This window comes from Pelophylax lessonae (genome assembly GCF_965119305.1).
Source record: "Pelophylax lessonae genome assembly, chromosome: 6".
In the NCBI taxonomy this organism is placed as follows: Eukaryota; Metazoa; Chordata; class Amphibia; order Anura; family Ranidae; genus Pelophylax; species Pelophylax lessonae.
In genome coordinates, this window is record NC_138773.1 from 53,506,869 (window position 1) to 53,530,946 (window position 24,078).

A 24,078-nucleotide genomic window follows, 5' to 3' on the forward strand; every position below is an offset into this window, starting at 1 on the left:
GCTGCTTTAAAATTGCACTACTTCAGTGCGATTTCAAAGCCACAGATCTGTGCAATTTGGACCTCCGATTTCACTGTGGCCTGCGACTTCATTTAACAGAAATCAATGAAGCCGCAATGAACATGCAAAAAAGTAGTGCAGGAATCTTTTTCAATCGCTCTAAATTGAGTGGTAAAGATTTGAATGGTCCCATTACCAGCAATGGGGTGTGACTTATGTGATTTTTTTTTTGAACTGTCAAATCGCACTGGTGTGAACCAGGGATAAGGTATATCACTATAAATGCATTCGAAATCTGTGGTAGATATTTTTTTTTTTTACTTCGAAAGAAATTAGCAATACTGTTCAGCCACTCTTTGAACCTCACAGCCAAGGATATTCCTCTACTGATTTCTAAATCTCCTCCCTGCTGTTTGGACAGGTGTGATGATGCTGGTTTTTAAGTGCGCATACTGAAGGCAGGGAGTTGACGTTGCTGAACTAAGAGTGTTTCAGGTACATATAAATCACTAGACTGAAACTACAGAATTGCACATCCTTTTGCAGGTGAAAGCGTAAAATTGATTTCACCTCTGTATTCAGCTTCATGGCGTTTCACTCTAACCCCTTCACTCCGACGTAACACACATGCAGTTTCAGTTGGGCTTTTTTACGTGGGGTGTATAGATGGGTTTGCGTGCTCTACTAACGATCAGGACTCGGATCTCCTGATTCTGGGTCACCTGATCGCTGTGGTAGCCTCTGATCAGTTTTTTTTTTTTTTTGTGAATCGAGAAAGATACACTGTATCTTTCTTGTTCTTTGCTGGAAAAAAAGTGTTTGTAAAAAATTTAACATGAAATTGATAAAAAAGAATACCTAGATCAAGGTTTGATCTAGGTCAGTGTCAGGGTTAGTGTTTTGGGTCAAGGCCAGGCTCAAAGGTTAGGATCAGTATATTTTTGACAGGATTTCTTTTTTTTTTTTTTTTTAACTTCACATCAGTGTCAGTTAGCGTCAGGGTGTTCTACGTAAGACAAAAAAAAAAAAATGCTCACTATTGCTTCTGGGCTGTACTACAGGTACAAACCACATACACATGTGTGGTAACATTGCAATCATCAAGAGCAGGAGAATATATTTTGGGCCGTTCTTTGGTGGTAGGTTATGGTAGTAACAAATATACAGTTAAAGTTAAAAAAAAAGAAAAAAAAAATTATATATATATATATATATATATATATATATATATATATATATATATATATATATATATATATATATATATATATATATATATATAATATAATTTTTTTTTTCTTTTTTTTTAACTTTAACTGTGTGCCCGCATATCATCCCATCTGTTTGCGGATGATATGTGGACATAATGTAAGTATATGGCTCAGCGGATGACACCGCTGACATCCGATTTTCCTTCCTTTCCGTTTTTTACACGGAAGAAATAAATAGGGTTCTGTTCCGTTCGTAAAAAACGGAACAGAACTGACAGGAGGAAAATCGGATGTCAGCGGATGGTATTCCGCTGACACCCGCAGTGCCATTCACTTACATTATGTCCGCAAATCATCTGCAAACGGATTGGATGATTTGCGGACACACGGAGCGGCCGTGTGAAAGGACCCTTACTGAACTGCTGCAGTGGAAAATTAGGTCTTGGGTTGTGCCCTGTGTTAAATCTCATGACTGGATTGACAGAAATACAAATTATTTGACATGCATAGGAGTTGTTTTATCTGTGTATAGCAGTTTGCCTAAAGTTCAGCTTTAATAAAGTGTGACACGTGACAAATGTCTGGTGACATACATTTCTACTTGTGCTAATTAGAGGATGTTGTCATTTTTTTCTGCGAAGGAAAAAAAATGTTATGCCCCTTAGGGGTTGACGATTTATGTTCTTTGTGAACTTGAATTGCCTTGAATTGCTGTTGTCCTCTTGCTGAACTTGGAGTGGAATTCCTTTGCATGCAGTGCTCTTATCAGGAGGTATCGGAGGCCTCTGCTCTCCTCAGAGGATGGGACTGTGAGGTGGAGAATTCCAAGCAGAAACACAACATTTCCATACGATTATGTAACGCCAACCACTAAGCCTGCTAGATTTTTATTTTGGATGCTTCATTTGGCAGAAAAATTCTGGAATCCCCCCAAATTGGTTTGTAACTGATGGCCCTGTACACTATGAATCCCAGGATATAATTCTCATTTGTCACTGACTTAGGAAATAATTTTCTTTTCTGTTTGGAGCCTCTAGCAGTAAAGAGGCCACCTTTCTACAGTATGTTAGCATTGGTTCTGTGCTGCAAAGTGTTAATTTAGGCTGGATTTGCAACATTATTAGTGGTATGAGTGAACACAATGTATTTCTGTGGGTTAAAGTGTGTTGCATTAAAAAAAAAAAAAAAAAAAACAGAACTTTTTATTTTTTAACTTGAACGCTGGATTCACACTATTGTGATGCGGGAACCCACACTGCCCTATGCGAACCGCTGGAGTTGTCAATGCAAATTTAATGACACCCCCTAGATCGGTTCGCAGTGCGAACTTCCAAAGGGTGCAGAAATCGGTTTGCATGGACGTGAACACCCATGCGATCCGATTCCAGTGCGGACCAAAAAAAGGGTCCTGCACCATTTTTGGCTGAATGTGATGCAAATTCAGCCAATCAGTTTGTATGGCTGAATTTGCATCACACAGATATCGCATGTGATCTGCACAGCAATGCGGTTTGAATCACATGCGATGACCAAAGTGTTAACCCAGCATCAAATAAACCGGTTTATGCTTTACCTGTTCCGTACAATGTAATTGCACAGAGCAGCCCCAATCCTCCTCTTCTCAGTCTCTATCCCCACTCTGTAAGGTCCAGAGATAGTGTGTCCTGCCTTGGTAATCTGGAGGGGCTCCAGTGTAGGAGACCACCCTTGGTGCATGCCCCACTGTTTGCAGTGTTGGTATAGTGCAGAGACTGGTGCAGAGTCTCCCCTAAACGTGTGTCCTACCTTTTGGGGGGGGGGGCCCTTGCAGAGGGTGCAGCATTGTAGAGGCTGCATGGAAGATCCTGGCAGCATGCTTCAGCACCTGTAGCTGATGGCGGCCTTTTTCCCTTAGTCTGGCTGGTCTCCGGTTGGCGGCTATGTTTGTGTAGCCCGATGATGTCACGGGGGCCATTTTCCCTTAGTCAGGGAGACGCTGGAGACGACCGAAGCCTCGGGATGCTGAAGCTCCTCCTCTTTCTTCTCAGTTTTATCTTCCTGTGCCCGAGTCATATGAACAGGGATGAGGTCCATGATGATGCTGGGTTTGAATTCTCTATGCTCCTCCGGTCAGTAGGGTGAGTCCTTGGGGGTCCCTGTTATCTCTCTGCTGATGGGTATCCTGAGCCTTGAGGGGATCCTTTTAGTGGTGACAAAAGATCCTTTTTGTACTGCAAGAACTTCCATTCCTTATGGAGCCCCAGGATCACACCTCCCCCACTGACCCCCTCATAGAGGTGGCAGGTCCCTCAAAACCCCAGCTTCCCATGGTTGCACTGATGGCGGTTCCTCAGTGTCCTGGGTGGAAGTGGCAAAGGAAGCGTCCCCCGCCTTCTCCTGCTCAGTCTGTCTCATCGGATTCTGAGCCTGATGCCGTCATGGACACGGCCCGTCAAGGGAGCCTTAATATCGCACCCCCAGATAGTGAGGATGATTCCTCCATGGTTGCACCATGGTTGCACCATGAAAAAAGAGCTGTAGACGCACTTATCACTGCAGTGCATGAGTCTTTAAAAATGCAGGATGCGGCTGATGTAGCCATGGAGGTGGCTGTGTCGTTTTGATACGCATAAGCCACCTCCTACTCCAAAGGTGTTTCCTTATGTGCCTTTTTTTGACAGGTTTTCCTGTAAGGAATGGGAACAACAAAAATTACCCTTTGTGGTCACCAAATGTTTTGCTGTATGTTACCCTTTTGAGGAGTCACTTTTAAAAAAGTGGACCATTCACCAGTGGTGGACCCTCCTGTTTTCAGGTTGAATAAAGCAACCATGATCCCAGTAGAGGAATCCCCCATCCTTACTTCGCTGACAGGAAAGCGGAGGCTGTGGCATGCAGCATGTTTATTATGGCTGGTTCAGCATTGCGGCCAGTCTTTGCCTCAGCCCTGGTGTCTCCGACCCTAACTGAATGGGCCATGCTTTCTTGCGGGGGCCTGGGGAGTGAGCAGGTCCCCGCTGCTTATATTGTTTTAGCGGACCAGTGGGTCCATGGGCTGCAGTTTGTGATGCAGCTTTACATACAGCTCCTGTGCTGTCCAAACTTTGTTTCAGCGGTGGTGAATAGGCGCGTGCTCTGGTTTAAGAATTGGTCCGCAGACCAAGCCTCCAAGCAAGCTGTCGTTGATCTTGCCCTTTCAAGGCGATCGCCTTTTTGGGGCTACCCTGGGTGACATCATTAAGGTTCTCACTGGGGGGAGGGGGGGGTGGGAGGAGAGAGAGTACCTCCCTGCCACAGTCAAGGAAAGGGGAAGGACCTCGTTGCAGATGGGGGCCCTCCTTCTCAGCCCATAGAAAATTATTTTGTGCTACTGGGACAGAGAATAAGGGAAATAGGTCTTTTAAATCTTCCCGAGGAGGTTACAAGTACCCTTGGTTTGGTAAACCTAGAGCTAGCTTCTCCAGACCCACAGACAAGACCCCTTCAGTATGAAGGTCTGCCCTCATCCATTATTGGCTGGTTTCCGGCCCCTGTACCCAGAAAGGGGGGCAAAGTTTGTTCGTTTCTGTTTTTTTTAGGTCCTGAGCAGATTTAATTTCCTGCAAAGGTTCAGGTAATGTCCGAATAGGTCCCCCCTATCCCTGTCCAGGGAATTGAATTGCCTAGGTCTGATTCTAATTCTGACCAGGGTGGTCCTTCCTCTGGACAAATTTAAAGAACCACAGTCTGTGATTCACCGGCTGCTGTCACACAGATAGTTCTCTCTCCCAATTTGCATACAGGTTCTGAGTCTGGTGGTATCTACCTTCAAGACCGTTCTGTTTGCACAGTTCTACATGCAGCTTCTTTAGCAGGTTCGGCTCCACAGGAGGATACCGAAGTTCATGACGAAATCATGGGTTCCTCTGGCAGATGCCGCTGGCATCCAAGGGCCACGGTAAGGCCAGTATCATCCTCGGCTCAGGCTTCTTCCGCAGTTCCTGGGAAGAGGATCTTCCAATCCTCCTGTTGGTCGTAAACGTCCCTTGGGGGCTTCTTCTCAGAGAAGACCAGTTGTCCCAAGGGCTGATCTACCATCCTGCTTTACAGTCGCTGGTTTTAATGGCCTAGCTATTGAAAGCTAGGTACTGAGGGATAGAGGTTTGCCTGGATCAGTGATCCCTACTATATGGTGAAAGCGAGGAAGCCATCTTCCAGCAAGATATACCATCGTACGTGGAAAGCGTACTTTTCTTTGTGTGAGTCGATTGGTGCTCCTCCTTGATCCTTTTCTGTTGCTTTGATCTTAGCCTTTCTTCAACAGGGCGTTAATCAGAAGTTGGCCCTGAGTACCATCAAGTGTCTGCCTTGGCAATCTTCTTTCAGTGACCCCTAGCTATGCACTCTTTAGTTCATACCTTCATTCAGGGGTTCGACATGTGGCTCCACTAGTACCTGTGCTTTTGGTTTTTCTGAAACCGCCATTTGAGAATATTTGGGACATTCCCTTGTCCATGTTATCCCAGGAGGTGACATTCTTGGTGGCTATTACCTCGGCCCGCAGGGTATCGGAATAGGCGGCAATAACCTGTCACAGTCCCTATTTGGTGGTTCATAGGAATAAATTGGTTCTTCATCTCTGTCCATCATTCCTGCCCAAAGCTGTCCATTTGAATTAGGACATTGTGTTGCTATCCTTGTGTCCCAAGCCGGCTTATCCCAAGGAATTTGTTTTGCATACCTTGGATGTGGTTCGTGCGATTTGGGTGTATCTGGCAGCTATTGAGTCCTTTCGGAGGTCAGACTTTTTGTTTTTGTGGTTACAGACGAACAGAGAAAAGGGCTGGCGGCTTTTTAGGCTACCATCTCCAGATGAATCAGACAGACGGTGACTCAGGCCTGTTCCATTAATGGTCAGATTCCATCTTTTCGTGTCACGGCACATTCTACTCGGGTGCTGAATGCTTCTTGGGCCTTCCGTCATCAGGCATCAATATCACAAATTTGCAAAGCGGCCACTTGGTCGTCGGTGCATATCTTCACAAAATTGTATAAGTTTGATACTTTTGGCATCTGCAGATGCTTCTTTTGGCCGCAAAATTTTGCAGGCTGCTGTTTAAGAGGGGCTATTTCCTCTTGAAGGGTGTTTTTTTTTTTTTTTTATATTTCAGGCTTTCCAGCCTTTAGGAGAAATCTGAGGTCTTATTGACCCCAGATCTCTTCATAAAGAGGACCTGTCATTCACTATTCCTATTACAAGGGATGTTTACATTTTTTGTAATAAGAATAAAAGTGATAATAAAAAAAAAAAAAAAAATTAAATAGAAAGTGTAAAAGTAAAGATTAACCGCTTGCCGACTGCGCACAGTATATTTACTGCGGCAGTAAGCCCCGGCCAGGCAGAGTGACGTAGGTCTACGTCGCTCGCCTGTCACTCCTTCTAGAGCCTATAGCGGGCGGGCGCGCGCCCGCCGAGGCGGGCGCGCGCTCGGCTCGTTCACGGAGGAGTGCGGGAGTGTGACTGGCGGACCCGATGTCCGCCGGTCACACTACGATCGCTGGTACAGCGGGAGAAAGACAGAGCGGCTTATGTAAACAAGCCGCCTGTCAGTTCTCCCTGTGTAAAAATGAAGATCAGATGGTTCTACTATGTAGAACCGTTGATCTTTTTTTTTACACCAATAGGAATGTCCCACTACAGTTAGAAGCACGCCCCTAGGACACACTTAACCCCTCCCTGTCCAATAAAGTTAACCCCTTCCCTGCCAGTGTCATTTTTGCAGTAACAGTGCATATATATAGCACTGATTACTGTAGTAATGTCACTGGTAACCCCAAAAGTGTCAAAAATGTCAGTCAAGGGTCCGATCTGTCCGCCGCAATGTCGCAGTACCGCAAAAAAAATCGCAGATCGCCGCCATTACTCGTTTAAAAAAAAAAACACCAAAAATGACAATCTTTCCCTTTGTTAGTAAATGCGATAACTTTTGCGCAAACCAATCAAAATACGCTTTTTGCGATTTTTTTTTTTTTTTACCAAACATAGGTAGCGTAAAACAAATTGGCCGAAAATGTTAAAAAATTTTGATTTTTACATTTTTTTTTGGGGGGAATTTCATATAAAAAAAAAAGTGAAAAATATTGTTATTTTTGAAAAATTACGCTCTTTTTTTGTTTATAGCGCGTGATCAAAAAATCACACAGGTGATCAAATACCACCAAAAGAAAGCTCTGTTTGTGGGAAAAAAAGGACGTGAAATTCGTTTAGGTACAGCGTCGCACGACCGCGCAATTGTCCGTTAAAGTCACGCAGTAAAAAATCGCAAAAAACCCCCCTGGTCAGGAAGGGGGTAAAATCTTCCGGGGCTTAAGTGGTTAAAAATTTTTTTTTTTTTTTCCAAGTGCCCCGTCCCCGCGTGCTCGCACGCAGAAGTGAACGCATGCGTACGTCGCGGCCACATATGTAAACAGTGTTCAATCCATACATACAAGGTATCACCGCGAATAAGAGCGAGAGCAACACTTCTAGCCCAAGACCTCCACTGTAAATCTAAACTGGGAACCTGTAAACATTTTTAAAGCGTCGCAGAGATTTTTAAGTACCGAAGTTTGGCGTCATTCCACGAGTATGCACCATTTTAAAGCCTGACATGTTAGGTATCTATTTACTTACTCGGCATAACATCAGCTTTCACCTTGTACAAAAAAATTGGATTACCTTTAGTGTTTTTTTTTTATTTCATAAAACCGTCCCCCCACCCCCCCCCCCCCAAAAAAAAAAAATGCGTTCGAAAAATTTCTGCGCAACTACTATGTGACCTAAAAAAAAAGTTGCAATGACCGCCATTTTATTCCCTAGGGTCTCTGCTAAAATTAAAATATGTTTGTGCATTTTCCAATAATTTTTTTGCAAAAAAATTATTTTTACATCTAGGAGCGGAGTGCCAGAATAGGCCTGCTATGCAAGTGGTTAAACTTTTATTTTTCAGACGGGGCTCCTGTGTCCTGGTTAATCGCACTTATGTTTAGCCTTGGGTTATTTTCCCCACCACTCATTTTCCTTTTGGCACTGCTTTTAGACGTCCCAGTAGTTATTAATTATGGAGCGCTGTGTCTGTCGATGAATGAAAGAGAAAATTGAATTTTTGTACTTACTGTAAAATCTATTCCTCTGAGTTTAACGGACACAGCACCCACCCCTCTATGGAATTCTGATACTTCTAATACTGCTTGCTACTAAACTGATTACCTGGAGCAGAGAGGGGTTATATACCAGCTGAGGACCGCCCATGGGCATAGCCAGATGTTGTTTTTTTGTTCTGCCTAGTCCTACTGGAGGTGGCAATATAACCAAGTAATTATGATTTATGAAGCGCTGTGTCAGTTTTCATCAATTTAGGGCCATTTATATTTTATATTCGGCTACATATTTTCAGTTAAAAAAAAAAAATTCCTTCCCATCGGGCACCCCTCCCCCCCCCCCCCCCCATCCTGCCTGGGCCTGTCCTTGAGGCCTAGGGATCACTTCTGGGTCCATGGGAGCCTCGTGGTGCCGCCATTTTGCTGTAGCCTGTATTTCTATGCACGACGGCCAAGTTTGTGTAGTCCGGCAGCCATTTTGCATTGGTTTGCCATTTAAAAATAGTGGCGTCCATGGCAGTGGAATTACTTTTTTTTTTTTTACTAATTTTGGTGGTGGGAGCCCTTCCTGATCCCCTGGTGCTGACTCCTGGATCTTTTCTCTTCCTGATCGCCGCAGGTGGAGAGCAGATTATCCTGGTGGCTGCAGGTGCCTGTTTGTGCGGGGTGGGGAATCTGGTGGGGTTCTCTCACTCTCTGCTGAGGATCGATTGGTGCTTGGTGCCTGGCGACCGGGTGTTGCCGCCAGCGCGGTGGGGGTTGTCCCTTTGCAGTGTTTTACGTTTGTTGTGGGGTCCCCCTGGTGACTCATGAAGTCTTTGGAGCACATCTCCCCACCTGATCCCCTCTCTGAGGCTGCACTGACGGCGGTCCTGGAGCCCTTTGTGTCCCAGGTTGGAGGTGGCTTTCGGGCTAGCAAAAAGACCCCCCCGGTAGAAGACCCCCCCGGCCTTTAAGGATCCGGCTGACAGGTAGGCGAAGGCTGTGGCCTGTAATATGTACACTCTGGCTGGTTCGCCACTGAGGCGGGTATTCACGATCGCCCTGTTGTTGGAAACTCTGACCGAGTGGGCTAATCTTTATGCTGTGACCCTGAGGGAGAAAAGCTCCTCCCTGCCTTTGCTGAGCTGGTGAACTGGCTGGTCTAGGGGCTGCAGTTTGTGATGTCTCTTTCGATGTGTCTCCCCTAGTGGCTCGGCTCTCTGTTTTGGCAGTGGTCCTTCGGCGTGTCTTTTGGTTTAAATGCGTACCAAAAAGGCTTTGACTGATCTCTCCTGTCAAGGGGATCACCTGTTTGGGGCTACCCTGGATGACATTCAAGGTCTCACTGGGTGAAGAAGAGTACCTTTCTTCCGCAGTCTACTAACAGCAAGGAACCTTGTCCTAGATGTGGACCTTCCTTCTTCACTCATAAGACTTTTTCTCGTCCCTCAGGGTCGAATGACAAGGGCTCGGAAGCCTTTCAGGGCCTCTTCTGGAGGATCCAAATGAACCTGGTCTGGCAAGCCGAGAGCAGACTTCTCCAGACCCGTGGACAAGGCTCCTTCAGCATGAAGGTGCGCCCTCAGTCATATCATGGGTGGGGGGGGGATGTCTTTGTTGGTTTCCAGACCCGTGAACTTCCCTGGTCCAAGACAAGTGGGTCCACAAAGTAATTCAGTCTGGCTACAAGCTTGAGTTTCACTCTTGTCCCCTGGCAAGGTTCTTTCCTTCCAAGTTGCGTCTGTCCCTGGACTGTTTACAGGGTCTGTTTGGGGCAGTACAAAACTTGTTGCTTCAAGGGGTGATTGTCCCGGTTCCAACTTCCCATTTTCAGGGTTTATACTCTAACCTGTTTACAGTTCCCAGGAAGGAAGGCAAGGTGCGTCCAATTCTGGACTTCAAGGAGCTGAACTGCTTTGTGCGGGTGCAGAAGTTCAGGATGGAATCCATTCACATGGTGGTGGCATCCCTGTATCGGGGAGATTTTCTTGCCTCTATTGACAACAAGGATGCTTACCTTCACATTCCAATATGTGTTGATCACCAGCGCTTCCTCCATTTTGCTGTGGGAGAGGAGCATTATCAGTTTGTGGCCTTATCCTTTGGACTCACCTCTGTTTCTCTGGTCTTCACAAAACTGTTAGCCCCAGTGCTAGCATTGCTATGCCACCAGGGGATCGTGGTACTGGGCTACTTGGATGACCACCTTCTGCGAGCAGAGTCCCCTACTGCTCTGGGGAAAAACCTGGAAATCGCCATACAAACTCTGAGGGAGTTCAGCTGGATTCTGAATTTTCAGACGTCTACTCTGGTTCCATCCACAAAGCTGGACTATCTGGGTCTGACTCTGGACTTGGCCTTAGCCAGAGTGCTCCTTCCTCTGGACAAGCTCCAGAAATTGCAGGCTGCAATTCATCTCCCGCTGTCCAGCTGATGGTCATCCCTCCAGCCCTGCATGCAGGTGCATGGGCCTGATCGTATCTACCTTTTTGAGGCGGTTCCGTATGCACAGTTCCATACGAGGTCCCTGCAAAGGGAGGTTCTGGGCAAATGGGGCAAGTCTCTGGACAATGACATCCGGCTGAGCCAGGGACCAAAGAAGTCCCTGATATGGTGGCTTCATTTTCCGGCACTTCGGCTGGGCAAATCCTTCCTCCCCTAGTATTGGAGAGTAGTCCCCATGGAAAGCAGCCTGTCCGACTGGGGAGGTGCGCTCTGAAAAAATTCTGCTCGGGGTCTGGAAGTGTCGAGACTATGGATCAATGTCTTGAAACTCAGAGCGATCAGACTGCCCAGAGCCGCCAGGGCACTTTTTGTGCCCCTTGGTGATTGACATAAGCCATGGCTGTGGCATTGTCCGATTGAATGCACACTGGACATCCCTGAAGACGATCCATCAGGGATGTCCAGTTTGCATTCAATTGGACATTGACATAAGCTGTGGCAATCACCAAGGGGCACAAAAGTGCCCTGGTGGCTCTGGAGGTAGTAGTCATTCTAAGGTGGGCAGAACGGTTCGTTCCAGCCCTCTCTGCCGCATATATTCCCGGGGGGACTGACACCTCAGTCGGCAGGCGTTGGACCAAGGGGAGTGGTCCCTTCACCCGGAAGCGTTTCATCAGTTGTCTCCTATTGGGGACTCCCTGACGTGGATCAGTTGGCACCTCGGCTCAACATAACGTGCATAGGTTTGTGGCTCAGTCAGGGGATCTTCTGGCAGATGCCACGGAGGCGCTAGTTGTCCTGTGGGGTCAGTATCGTCTGATTTGTGCTTTTCCTCCTCTCAAGCTTTTGCCAAGACTTCTTCTATGCAGGATCGAAGGGATTCCAGTCATCTTAGTGGCTCCGGACTGGCCTCACCGGGCTTGGTAAGCCGATCTGGTGTGCCTGATCGCCGACATTCTTTGGAAGCTTTCTCTACTGGGAGGATCTCCTGTCCCAAGGTGCTTGGTACCTTCTGGTTCTTCCGTCATCAGGCGTCATTGACGCAGGTTTGCAAGGCGGATGTGTTGGCATCTGCAGATGCTTCTTTTTTCTGCAAGGTTCTGTATGCTGCTGTTTAGAGGTTTTGATTCTCTTTGAGGGTGTATTTTTTTCCAGGTGGGCTCCAGCTCTTTATGCTTGAGCTCCTGTTGCCTGGTTGACTACTGTTTAGCCTATGCAATTTTTTTGCTGTTCCCACCTCTTATGTTTAACCCTGCTTTGGGATGTCCCAATGATTATGAAGATCAGGACCTGTGTCGGTCAATGAACGAAAGAGAAAATGGGATTTTTGACTTGACGTAAAATCCATTTTCTGATGTTCATTGCCAGACACAGCACCCACCCCATTGTGGAACTGTAATTCTTCTGACACTGCTTGTAACAAAACTGAGTACCTATAGCAGGGAGAAGGAGTATACCCCCTGGGACTGCCCATAGGCATAGACAGATTATTTTCCTGCCTAGTGTCCTACTCCTTTGGGGGCAATATAACCCAATGGTTATGAAGATCAGGAGCTGTGTCCGTCAACATCAGAGAAATGGATTTTACGGTATGTCAAAAATCCCATTTTTTTTTTTTTTGCAGGTGATGCACAAAATTAAATTTTGTATCTTAGTGCAGACTTCTGGGAAAATCAGTAATCCAATAACAGAAGCAGGAAATTACATACCTTCAGGTCGTTCTGTGCACCATCTGTGTACAGAACACCTCCAGGTAACCATATTGTATTGTATTTTACAGAGAATTTATAGTGCTGCACACAGCTGCAGTGAATAGGAAAGGTAATCTTTAATATTCAAATACAATATGACTTGTGCTGAAAATGTTATATATATTCAGACAAATTTTTTTTTTTTCTTTCTTTGCTTATTTGTTACCCTTGTAAGGTAAAACATGTTTAAGCTTTACAACCACTTTAGGGAGTGTATTAGTTCTCAAATAAGACTGGTAGTGCATAAGGCGCCAGAACTGTGGCTCCCCCTCCCTTTTTTTTTTTTTTTCTCTCCAATGCACATTTTTTTTTTTTTCTCTTCACGTGATGGTCTGCTGCAATGCATGTGTCTTTTGGGGTGCCGTTAAAAACTAACCGCTGAGTAATGTGTTGACTCAGTTAAATGGCTCACTGGTGAACAAAAAATGAAAACGCACACCGGCCCATTCTGTTTGATACATTAGTAATTCTCCTGACTGCAATGGGAAGGTTCGCCTTTTTTTTGCCAGCCCCCAGCACCCCCTGCCATAACCCCCCCCCCCCCCCAAAAAAAAAATGCAGATAGCTTTGAAAAGCCACTTGTAAGCAAAAAAAACAAAAAACCCTCTGCTCAACCTCCGACGCCTCCGGGTAGCACGGGTGACATCACTGTGCCTTTCAGCAAAGTTGATTTGAAATTCTGTGAGTGTACTCTTGGGCTGAAAAACATTCTTGTGGGATTTCAAGCTTCCAGCTCTGCTAGAAGGCATAGTGATATTACCTGTGCCCCCTAGAAGATTTGGAGACCAGGGCCAAGGCAAATAATGTCAGCTGTAAGAGTGCATGTTCAATAGCTTTTGCCAGTGTTAATGTGTCGCACTGTCTGGCCTGTATGGAAGTGTGTGTGTTTTTTGTTTTTTTTTTCTTTTGTAACATTTTTCTTTCAAAAAATATTAACTAGACAAAGTAAATTAATCCTATTTATCCTATTATTTTTATTTCTTCCCAGGTCCGTTCCCTTGCAAAGCGGTCAACAAAATTCAGTATCTATCCAGCGGTTCGGGGTATGTTAGTTGTTATTTCTTAAAGCCCAGCTGCAGAAAATTAAAAGCTCCCCTGAAGTGTGTGTGTGTGTGGGGGGGGGGGGGGTTAATTGCTCATATATGTCGAGGATGGGAACAAGCCCTTACCTGATCCTCTGCTACCCCATTCTCTGACAGTCGACTGTTCCTCTGCGTCCTCACATCCAATGTTATGGGCCCTGCATTGGTTTTGATGACATCAGAAGGCACTGGAGTGCAGGCTAAAAAAAACTCCTCTAGACATACACCCTGTTCCAAATTATGCAAATTATATTTTTCTCATTTACCTAAATAATTGATGTAAATAACAGTCAGCATAATTCAAATGTTATCAACTATTAAGAGTACAATTCAAATTTTATTGAACAAACCTCCTAATGTTAACAGTATTTTTTTTTTAAACATAAAAAATGTACAATGCACTGTTCCAAATTATTATGCACAGTAAGTTCCAAAACACTTTATAGGTTGTAAAGAACTGAAAATTGTCATTTGTTGTGTTTGCAGCATATTTACTGACATCAAAAGCTATTTCAATCAAACTTATAACAACGTTTTAACTTTTTAAACATTTAAACAGGTCATGTTACATTTTAACATAGGACCCCTTATTTGATAGCAGCTTCATAAGTCTTGCATCCATTGAACGTGTTAGTTGTTGGACAGTTTCTGCTTGAATTTGTTTGCAAGATGTCAGAATAGCCTCCCAGAGCTGCTGTTTGGATGTAAACTGCCTCCCACCCTCATAGATCTTTTGCTTGAGGATGCTCCAAAGGTTCTTAATAGGATTGAGGTCAGGGGAGGATGGAGGCCACACCATGACTTTTTCTCCTTTTTACCCCCATAGCAGCCATTGATGCAGAGGTATTCTTTGCAGCATGAGATGGTGCATTGTCATGCATGAAGATGATTTTATTACGAAAAGCATAGTTCTTCCTTCTGTACCAGGGAAGAAAGTGGTCAGTCAGAAACTCCACATACTTTGCAGAGTCCTCTTTACACCTTCGGGCCCGACCAGCTCTCTTCCCATGATTCCGGCCCAAAACATGACTCCACCACTGCCTTGCTGACGTTGCAGCCTTGTTGGAACAGGGTGGCAGTCCACCAACCATCCACTACTCCATCCATCTGGACCATCCAGGGTTGCATGGCACTCATCAGTGAAAAGGATTGTTTGAAAATTAGTCTTCATGTATTTTTCTGCCCAATGCAGCCGTTTCTGCTTGTGAGCATTGGTTAGTGGTGGCCAAATAGAAAGTTTATGCGCAGTTGCAAGACTCTGGAGGACTCTACAACTTGATGTCTGTGGGACTCCAGAGGCACCAGCAGCTTCAAATATCTGTTTGCTGTTATGTAATGGTATTTTAGCAGCCGCTCTCTTGATTTGATTCATGGATCTGGCAGAAATCTTCCTCAATGTGCTTTTATCTGCACAAACTCATCTGTGCTCTGAATCAGCCGCAAATCTCTTAATAGTGCGATGATCATGCTTAAGTTTTCGTGAAATATCTAATGTTTTCATACCAAAGCATTGAACTATTTCACTCTTTTCGGCAGCAGAGAGATCCTTTTTCTTCCCCATATTGCATGAAAATGGTGCTCTGCTTAATAATGTGGAACACCCTCCTTTAAGTAGTTTTTCCTTAACCACTTAAGCCCCGGAAGATTTTACCCCCTTCCTGACCAGGCCCTATTTTGCGATTCGGCACTGCGTGACTTTAACGGACAATTGTGTGGTCGTGCGACACTGTACCTAAACGAATTTGACGTCCTTTTTTTTCCCCACAAACCGAGCTTTCTTTTGGTGGTATTTGATCACCTGTGCGAGTTTTTGATCATGCGCTATAAACAAAAAAGAGCGACAATTTTGCAAAAATAACAATATTTTTCACATTTTTTTTTTTTATATGAAATCCCCCCCCCCCCCAAAAAAAATGTAAAAATAAAAAAAAATTAACATTTCTGGCCAATTTGTTTTCTGCTACATATGTTTGGTAAAAAAAAATCGCAATAAGCGTATTTTGATTGGTTTGCGCAAAAGTTATTGCGTTTACTAATTTTTTTTTTTTTGCGGGACTCCGACATTGCGGCGGACAGATTGGACCCTTGACTGACATTTTTGACACTTTTGGGGGTACCAGTGACATTACTACAGTGATCAGTGCTATACATATGCACTGTTACTGTAAAAATGATACTGGCAGGAAGGCGGTTAACTTTATTGGAGAAGGAGGGGTTAAGTGTGTCCCTAGGGGCGTGTTTCTAACTGTGCAGGGATGTGGCTTTTCATGTAACAGCAGAGATCTACGATCCTACATAGCAGGACCGTATGATCTCTGCTGTTACACAAGGGAGAATGACAGGTGGCTTTGTTTACATTAGCCGCCTGCCTTTCTCCCTCTGTAACTGAGGATCGCGCGGAGGTGTCCGTGAACGAGCGTGGGCGGGAGCGCGCCTCCGGCGGCGCGTGCTCGCCCCCTATTGGCTCACAGGCGAGTGACATACCCATACGTCACTTTGCCTGCACGGGGCTGACCGTCGCAGTATATGTACTTGCGGCGGTCGGCAAGCGGTTAAATTGGGCTCACCTGGCAATCGAATTATCACAGGTGTGTGAGATAGTTTTCAGTGATCAAAAGAGCCATGAGACACCATGCCATCCATGAGTTAGACTGAAAAACAAAATATTTAATCTTTGTGACACTTAAATAGAATTTGCATAATAATTTGGAACAAGGTATAAATGAACACTTATCTCCTTGCAGTGGGTTCGCAGTCCCACTGCAAGGGAGGGTTACTTTTCCTGGCATTCCACTTTTATAGATATTTGTTCTTTTTACATGTGCTCTGGAGATGTGACAAACTTAAACTGGCACAAGTAGGGGATAATCAATCATTAATCTACAGAGTTGTGCTGATGGTTGCAGATTGTCCTTTCTGGGTGCATTCAATTACTTGTGAAAACACCCAGGCATCTTTTCTGTGCTTGGAAAAGGAAACAGGCTGGAGGGCTATGCTGAAATTTGTTTATCAGAATGCCTTATAAACCTTGGGAGTCACACTGATACTTAACAAAGCTGAACCATGTCAGATCATCAGAACACTTGTAGTGCTCTGAAAGTAATTTCTAAATAGGCGATAGGAGTTGCAGCACTTTGCATTGTCTTCCTTCACTAAGCAATGAATAAATAAATGAATAATTTTGCTAGTGTTCGATCATCTTTATTCAGAGTTTGTTGACATTGAAGCTTCTCTGTATGCTTGGGAGGTGCCTTTCACACATCTCCTTACAGCATTCAACAAAGTTACTTGGGTAATCATCACCATTAGATTAAAGAATTCAGTGCTGACACTTTTTCTCTACACTCCAACCCCCTCGCTGTTGCCCTTACTATTGGCAATTAGTGCCGGTCCACACTTGTGTGCAGCGAGTTCATTGCGGATTCCATACCGCATCCAAATTGACAAATGGATTCTGGAGTGGCTATTAAAAAGGATTCTGCACCGTTTTGGTGCTTATTCGGTTTGATTTGAGCCATACAGAATAATAGTTCAAATCTCACTGCTGAAATATCGCATGAGATTTGAACAGGAATGCAGTGCAATTTCTTGTTCAAAATCACATGTGGTTCCCGCACCACATAGTGCGAACCGGCACTGAAAGAGAAAGGGTTTTTGAAATTCAGCATTTTAGAGTGGACATCAAAGCAGGAAGAGGGAAAAACTTCCAGTGGAAACACCTGTTATGGTGACTGTGGGGAGGTGCAGCATGGTAGTACAGCAATAAAAACTCAGAGTCCAGTTTCATTAACAGAACTGTATTGAAGTTAAAGTTCAAATAAGCACAACTACATGGTGGGAAGACAACAAGCCTGGGCACACCCACGGAATGTTGCAGTGAAGAGTAGAACAGTAGGTCTTGGATGCACCGACAGCATCTGTCTTGAGGGGCAGAATTTGGCCTCGCCAATCCGTACCCTAACAGGGAGGCTTCCAGGAAGGATGGCATGTCCCTGCTCTTTCCCTACTCATCTGGAACCTCTCCTTGCTGCTAACCACTGTCTCTGACAGAAGGGTGACTTGTGTCTACACTACTGTGAAATGCACGCCAAGCCAGGGAGCTAGGGTTTTAAATAGACTCTGCCTGACTCAAGATGGCCGCCAGAGTCACATTGGGTGCAAGCATCCAATTGGATAGCTTCCCCAGTGACCCAGGAAACAATAGAGAACCATGTTCCTCTTGACTTCCTCTGCAATGCTGCTGGGTTTGAGCGCCACCTGCAGTGGAGACAGTAGACTGGTACCAGCCTACAATCACAGCTGTCTAAAGGGGATTTTCCTTCACGTTGGAAAGATTTTCCTGCTATCTATTATGACTTCTGGACAGGAAATTAATGTAAATTACCCCCCCCCCCCAATCAAGACAAAGATAGCAAAAAAAGATGTGCTTTACTTTATTTAGCCTGTGTAGTTTAGCCCTAAGGCCAAGTTCATCTGAGAGCTTTTCATGACTGCAGTTTTGTCAGAGGAGAGGTATTCCTCAATGAAAATGTATGAATTAGATGATCAGAGTATTTTGCATTGAATTTCTTGCTATGATGATGCAGGAGTCATTGGCCTAATGAGAAATTTGGTATTTAAACAAAAGGAAAATGTGATCTTGGCTTAGATGGCTGCAAATGGCAGCGAGCTTTGGGAATCCCTGTGTGTTCTAGCTCTGTTTTTTATTTAAAGGTATGACACGCGGTCACTTCCTACACCTGGTCCCCCCCAAATTTCTCCCACAGCTGAAACAATTAACGTTCAAATCCTGTTTTGCACAAGACAGATCTGTGTTTTGTGCATTATAAATGACATAGAACCAGCTGGTTTGATATTTCCTGCTATATAATTGTACAGTTTTCTTTGTTCTGTGATCTTGCTATGTAAATGTAGTTTCCTTTTGTCCAAGGTTCCTTCCTTTCTCTCTTCTCCAGGAACCACTTCATCATCTTCAGCGGGGGCATGCCTCGAGCCAGCTACGGGGACCGTCACTGTGTCACCATCATGCAAGGGAAAAGCCTGGTCACCTTAGACTTCACCTCTCGAGTCATAGACTTTTTCACCGTATGCCCGCTTAAGAGTGAAGATGGTATGAATGAGACATAACCACCATGTTATTGAAGTCGCATGAGCCAAAGATGAATTCTCATTGGCTGTTGGGGCTTAGAGCTAAGAGCTACTTTTGCTGTAGAGAGTCAGCTTATGACATCCAATTTTTAAAAGATAAGTTCACTTTATTAAAAAATGCACATTTTTTTGCAGGTAAAAAGGAGCTTCTCCTTTTTAATCATTTAATTACCTTTATGCCCAAAATAGAAGAAAGGATATCGGAGATGGAGACCAAGGAACTATTATTACATCACATCCAGTAATAAATATTTTATCATATCATTCAGATATGATATATTAAAGCAATGGTGGGTGGTCCTTCAGTGATCATCACTCACACATTACATATGCGATATTCCATGCAGAAGTGCTGTGAATCCAGGCTGGAATGGTGACGAACCAAAAAAAGGGGCAGGTGCATGACAGCCTGGGCTCACAGGAAGTGGTTGAATGATGCTGACAGTCATTCAGCCAGGAAAAGGAACACCATCTGGGGAAGGAGTGGACCTTCTTTGGGAGACAGTGAGACGTTGCCAGAGATGTATAGTAACGAAGTAGAACTACTTAAGTACTGTACTTAAGTACCGAAATGCAGTATCTGTACTTTCCTAGAGTAGAATTTTTTTCTCCTTCTACTTTTACTTCACTACATTTTTTCGATGATTTCGATACTTCTACTCAAGTATTTTTTTTTTTGTGCTGCATAGTTACTCGTTACTTTTAAAAAAAATTACCACTGCCAGAACAGTAGATGGCAGGTTGCATAAAGCTCAAAAAAATGTGTATAATGTCATTTGTAAATCAGCGCATACGAAAATAAAGGCTGTGTATAATAAAAGCTGCTATACCAAATCTTTCCAATAAGAAGAAAATATGAAACAAACAAATAAATGGTGCTACAGCGCTTAAAGTGCATCAAGAAACTACTAACAAATACAGGTTAATCATTTGAATAAATCATTTGAAATAATAAAAACAATATGATGTTCATACTTTTGACTTCTTTCTTTAATAACTACATAACACAGTACTTGTACTTCTACTTTCAGTACTTGAGTAGAAATTTTTTTTCAAAACTACTAGTACTTTTTACTTTTAGTACTTAAGTAGCAAATTTTTTGAAAAAACTACTTGCAATACTTAAGTAAAAAAAATGTTGAATACTTTAGTACTTCTACTTAAGTAACTTTTTCTGCGAGCACTTCCACTTCTACTCAAGTAATTTTTTGATCGAGCACTTGTACTTTTACTCAAGTAGAAATTTCGAGTACTTTATACAAGTCTGGACGTTGCCAGATTAAAGGTGGATATCACAGTAAAAGCTGCTTTTGGTTAACCAAAATGGTTTTTGGATAACCAATGGTTATCAAGTGTTTTCTGAAGCTTTTATTGCAGAAAGATCACATCACAAAGGACCAAGTGCAACATTTCAGAGCCGTGCAGGACCAATTTGTCAGGCATGTCTCTCGAAGGGATCCTGCATGGCTCCTGAAACGTTGCACTTGGTTCTTTGCCATGTGATCTTTCTGCAATAAAAGCTTCAGGCAGCATTTGATGACTCGTGGTGTGCTGACGAACCTGTGCATTGATTCATTCACAGAATTTTATAAATGGGGCTTGTAGTTCTCGCTGAACTACCGAGACGCTATTGACCATTTCAGTAAAAATTTAGTGGAGGGTTATAGGAGTCGCACTTTAAAGTTTCAACTGCAGCAGTTTGTTTTTGTGGTGGATCGTGTGCGGAAGACTTCGAAATTGCTGTCTGTGACCCCCCGTTGCATGATTTTCCCTTATTTCCTATCCTTGTGACACATGTGAAAGAAACAAGAGGTACATGTGTTACAGGACAGAAAAGTATGGACACCAGTATAAACCTTGTAAGAATTTCTATCCCTTTCTTACTTGACATAATGTAAAGGGAAATATTTCAAACAGGGACACTGAAACAACCTTACCCGGAGTTGGGTTTAAACCCGAACAATTAAATTCTAGTGGCCCCTTTTAGTCTGTTATGAGACAATATTAAAAGGGTTTAGTTAGATCTGTTCAGTAAATGCAGAAAAATACATGTTGTTCTGCCAGAAATCCACTGAGCTTGTACCCTCCTGTGCCCTCTGCTGTGCTGAAATCTCCATCAGTGTGATCATCCCTGCCCAGTTTACCTTGGATAATTGCAGAGCACCTTCCTCCTGTGTTATGAAGATGAGGAGAAAGAAAGGTGTTCTGTAGTCCTGTCCTAGAGTGACAACTCTGCTTTTCCATAGAGTATAGTGAGTGAGCGTTATCAGCCTAGGACAGGAAGTATGGTACCGGCAGGATCACCAGATGCAAGTAGAGGGGGAAAAATGAATGCAGCCACCACTTCTAAAGACTGGTAATCTGCAGTGTATACTACATTTTTGTTGTTAGACTTTGATACATGTTTAGCACAAGTTAGCCTTTTAATCTTTAAAACTTTGGTTTGTTCCAGATCTGGACAACCCCACAGCTTTGGTAGTCCTGGTGGAGGAAGAATTGGTTGTTATTGACCTTGAGAGTCCTGGTTGGCCGACCATCCCCTCACAGTATCTTGCCCCACTCCATTCGTCTGCCATTACCTGCTCCTACCACATCTCCAACGTCACCCTGAAGCTATGGGAGCGGATCATTCTTGCCGGCGAGCAGCAGAACCCACAGCTGTCTTCTGCGGTGAGACTGCAAACAGATGAGATCACCATTATTGTACTGGATGTAGAAGAAGCTCTTATTCCTTTTTTTTTTTTTTTAATGCACAATGAGAGTAGAATCATGGGCCTATAGCTATAACCGAAGCCACCTTCCTGGTATCTATATCTGAAAGTCAGTTGTATGACCAAAAACTACCTTCTGATTTAAGACTAATGGAGACCTCTAACCAAACCGAGCCCATATAGGTCTTTGTGGTGTTCATTAGCATGCTTTGTGTTAAAGTGGTTCTAAAGTCAGAAGGTTTTTTTTTTTTATCTGAATGCATTCAGATAAAAAGCCTTCAGTGTGCAGCAGCCCCCCTAATACATACCTGAGCCAGATCTCGATCCAGCAATGTTGCACAGTAAGACTCAGCTGTCTGGGACTCTCCTTCCTGCTGATTGGCTGAGACACACAGCAGGCGCCATTGGTTCCCGCTGCTGTCAATCAAAGTCAGTGAGCCAATGAGGGGAAAGGGGGCGGGGCCGAGTAAAGTCTGTGTGTCTGAATGGACACAGAGCAGTGGCTCAGCTAAGGTGCCCCCATAGCAAACTGCTTGCTGTGGGGGCACTCGGCAGGAAGGAGAGGCCAGGAGTGCCACTGAGGAACCCTAGAAGAGGATCTGGGCTGCTCTGTTAAACACTGCACAGAGCGGTTATGACATGTTTGTTTTTTTTTTTTTTTTAAATACTTTTAGTATCACTTTAGGGCAGCCCACTAAACATTAAGGAGTTACCATTGCAATTTAGCACTCTTAAAAAGGCACGTGACGCTTTTGTTTTTGTTTTATAAAATGACTACTGCACACTTGCATTGCAGTGTGTTGGGGCACTTCAAATTCAAAATGAAGTGCACCATAACACTTATGTGCATTACCTTACATTGAAGTAATGCACGCATTACCTGAACATGGGAATGTAAATGAGCTCTTAGTAGCTTTATCACATCATCTCCCCCTCAGGCAGCACTAACCATGTTTGCGATCATTATTGCAGTGTATAATCCCATTATTAAAATTGTATCTAACTATTTAGCTTGTTTAGGCAAGAAAAAAAAATGTAAAAATAAAATTTTGTACCATACTTCTGTCTCTAGAAATGGCCGATAGATGGTGGAAAAAGTTTGGCCGAGGAGCCGTCACAGAGAGGCCTCTTGCTGACAGGGTAAGTTGGCATTGCATGGTTACTTGTATGTACTGTTGCTGACCCAACATTTAGGGCCAGTTCACACTAACATGCATTGCAGTGCAGTTTTTTTCTGCATCAAAAATGCATGGATAATAGGTTTGATGGTTTCCAATGGCATAGTTTACATCTAGTGCAGTCAGTTCCAGGGCGTTTCCGAAAAAAAAAAACATGCTGCATTTTTTTTTTTTTTGTACTGGAATGCGGTAAAACACACATAAAAAAAACTCACTGGAACACACATTTATTATTTAGGGCCAGTTCACACCACATGCAGTCCAGTACGTTTTTTCTTTTTTTTTTTTTCTTTTTTTTCTGCATCAAAAATGCATGGATAGTAGGTTATATGGTTTTCAATGGCATAGTTCTCACCAGTGCAAACAGTTTCAGTGAGTTCCAGAAAAAAGGTAGAACATGCTGCATTTTTTCTGCACTATACTGGAACGCGGTAAAATGCATAAAAAATGCGCTAGAACACACAAGCCCTTTTAAGGTTAAAAAAAAAAAAGGTGGAAAAACGTACTGGACCGCGTCAAAAACGTGCATGCAGAAAAGCATCCGGATTGCTTTTCTATGGTGTGAACAGGCCCTTAAAGGGTTTATTTACCTTTTTGAAGAAAAAATGTTAAGGTGAACCCACACTGAACATCCTCCCAACCCTCCTTCCCCCAGTCCCTGCTGTACTTCTGGGGTTGCTGAGGCTGTCTGGTGTTCACCTTTTAAATTTTTTCTGTAAAAGGTGAACTAACACTTTGAAGGGGAGCTCCAGGCAAGCAGCTAAACACACACAGATTAAATACATTTAACCACTTGCTGGCCGCCTAACATACATTTACTGCGGTAGGTCGGCTCTATTGCGCAAAATCACGTACCTGTATGTCAATTTTGTGCAATAGCCACTAGATGGCGCCATCGTACCGCCAGAAGCGCGATGTGATTGGCTAACAGGGATGTCAATCAATGTCCGCCGGCCACCTGCGATCGGTCCCCGGAGAGGCAGAACGGTGATCTGCCTATGTAAGCCAGGCAGATCGCCGTTCTGATGGAAGAATATGGAGATCTTGTGTTTCTGATAAGCAGAAACGCTGATCTCTGTGTTCATCCAGTTAGATCATCCCCCACACAGTTATCAAACACCAGCTAGGAGCACACTTAACCCTTTGATTGCCCCTGATGTTAACCCCTTCCCTGCCAGTGTCATTCGTACAGTAACAGTGCATATTTTTAGCACTGATCATTGTAGTAATGTCACTGGTTCCCAAAAATGTCTTAAGTGTCAGGTGTCCGATCTGTCTGCAGTGCCACAGTTCCGTTTAAAGATCGCTGATCGCAGCCATTACAGTATTGTCGCTCTTTGTTTATAGCGCAAAAAAAAAAAAAAAACGCAGCTCTGAACAAATACCACCAAAAGAAAGCTCTTATTTGTGTGGAAAAAAGGACATCAATTTTATTTTGGTAACAGCATCGCACGACCACGCAATGGTCAGTT

At 43.9% G+C, this 24,078-nt stretch overlaps 1 protein-coding gene across 2 annotated transcripts in view; it reads left to right on the top strand.

Annotated features, from left to right (window-relative positions):
• LLGL1 (LLGL scribble cell polarity complex component 1) overlaps positions 1–24,078 on the top strand; it is a 155,639-nt gene that overhangs the window by 93,786 nt on the left and 37,775 nt on the right. For both annotated transcript variants that reach the window (XM_082261825.1, XM_082261826.1), the window contains exons 8-11: positions 13,476–13,530; positions 18,525–18,679; positions 21,170–21,387; positions 22,501–22,568. In XM_082261825.1, the coding sequence (XP_082117951.1) occupies positions 13,476–13,530; positions 18,525–18,679; positions 21,170–21,387; positions 22,501–22,568 (496 nt within the window). The remainder of the gene's footprint in view (positions 1–13,475; positions 13,531–18,524; positions 18,680–21,169; positions 21,388–22,500; positions 22,569–24,078) is intronic.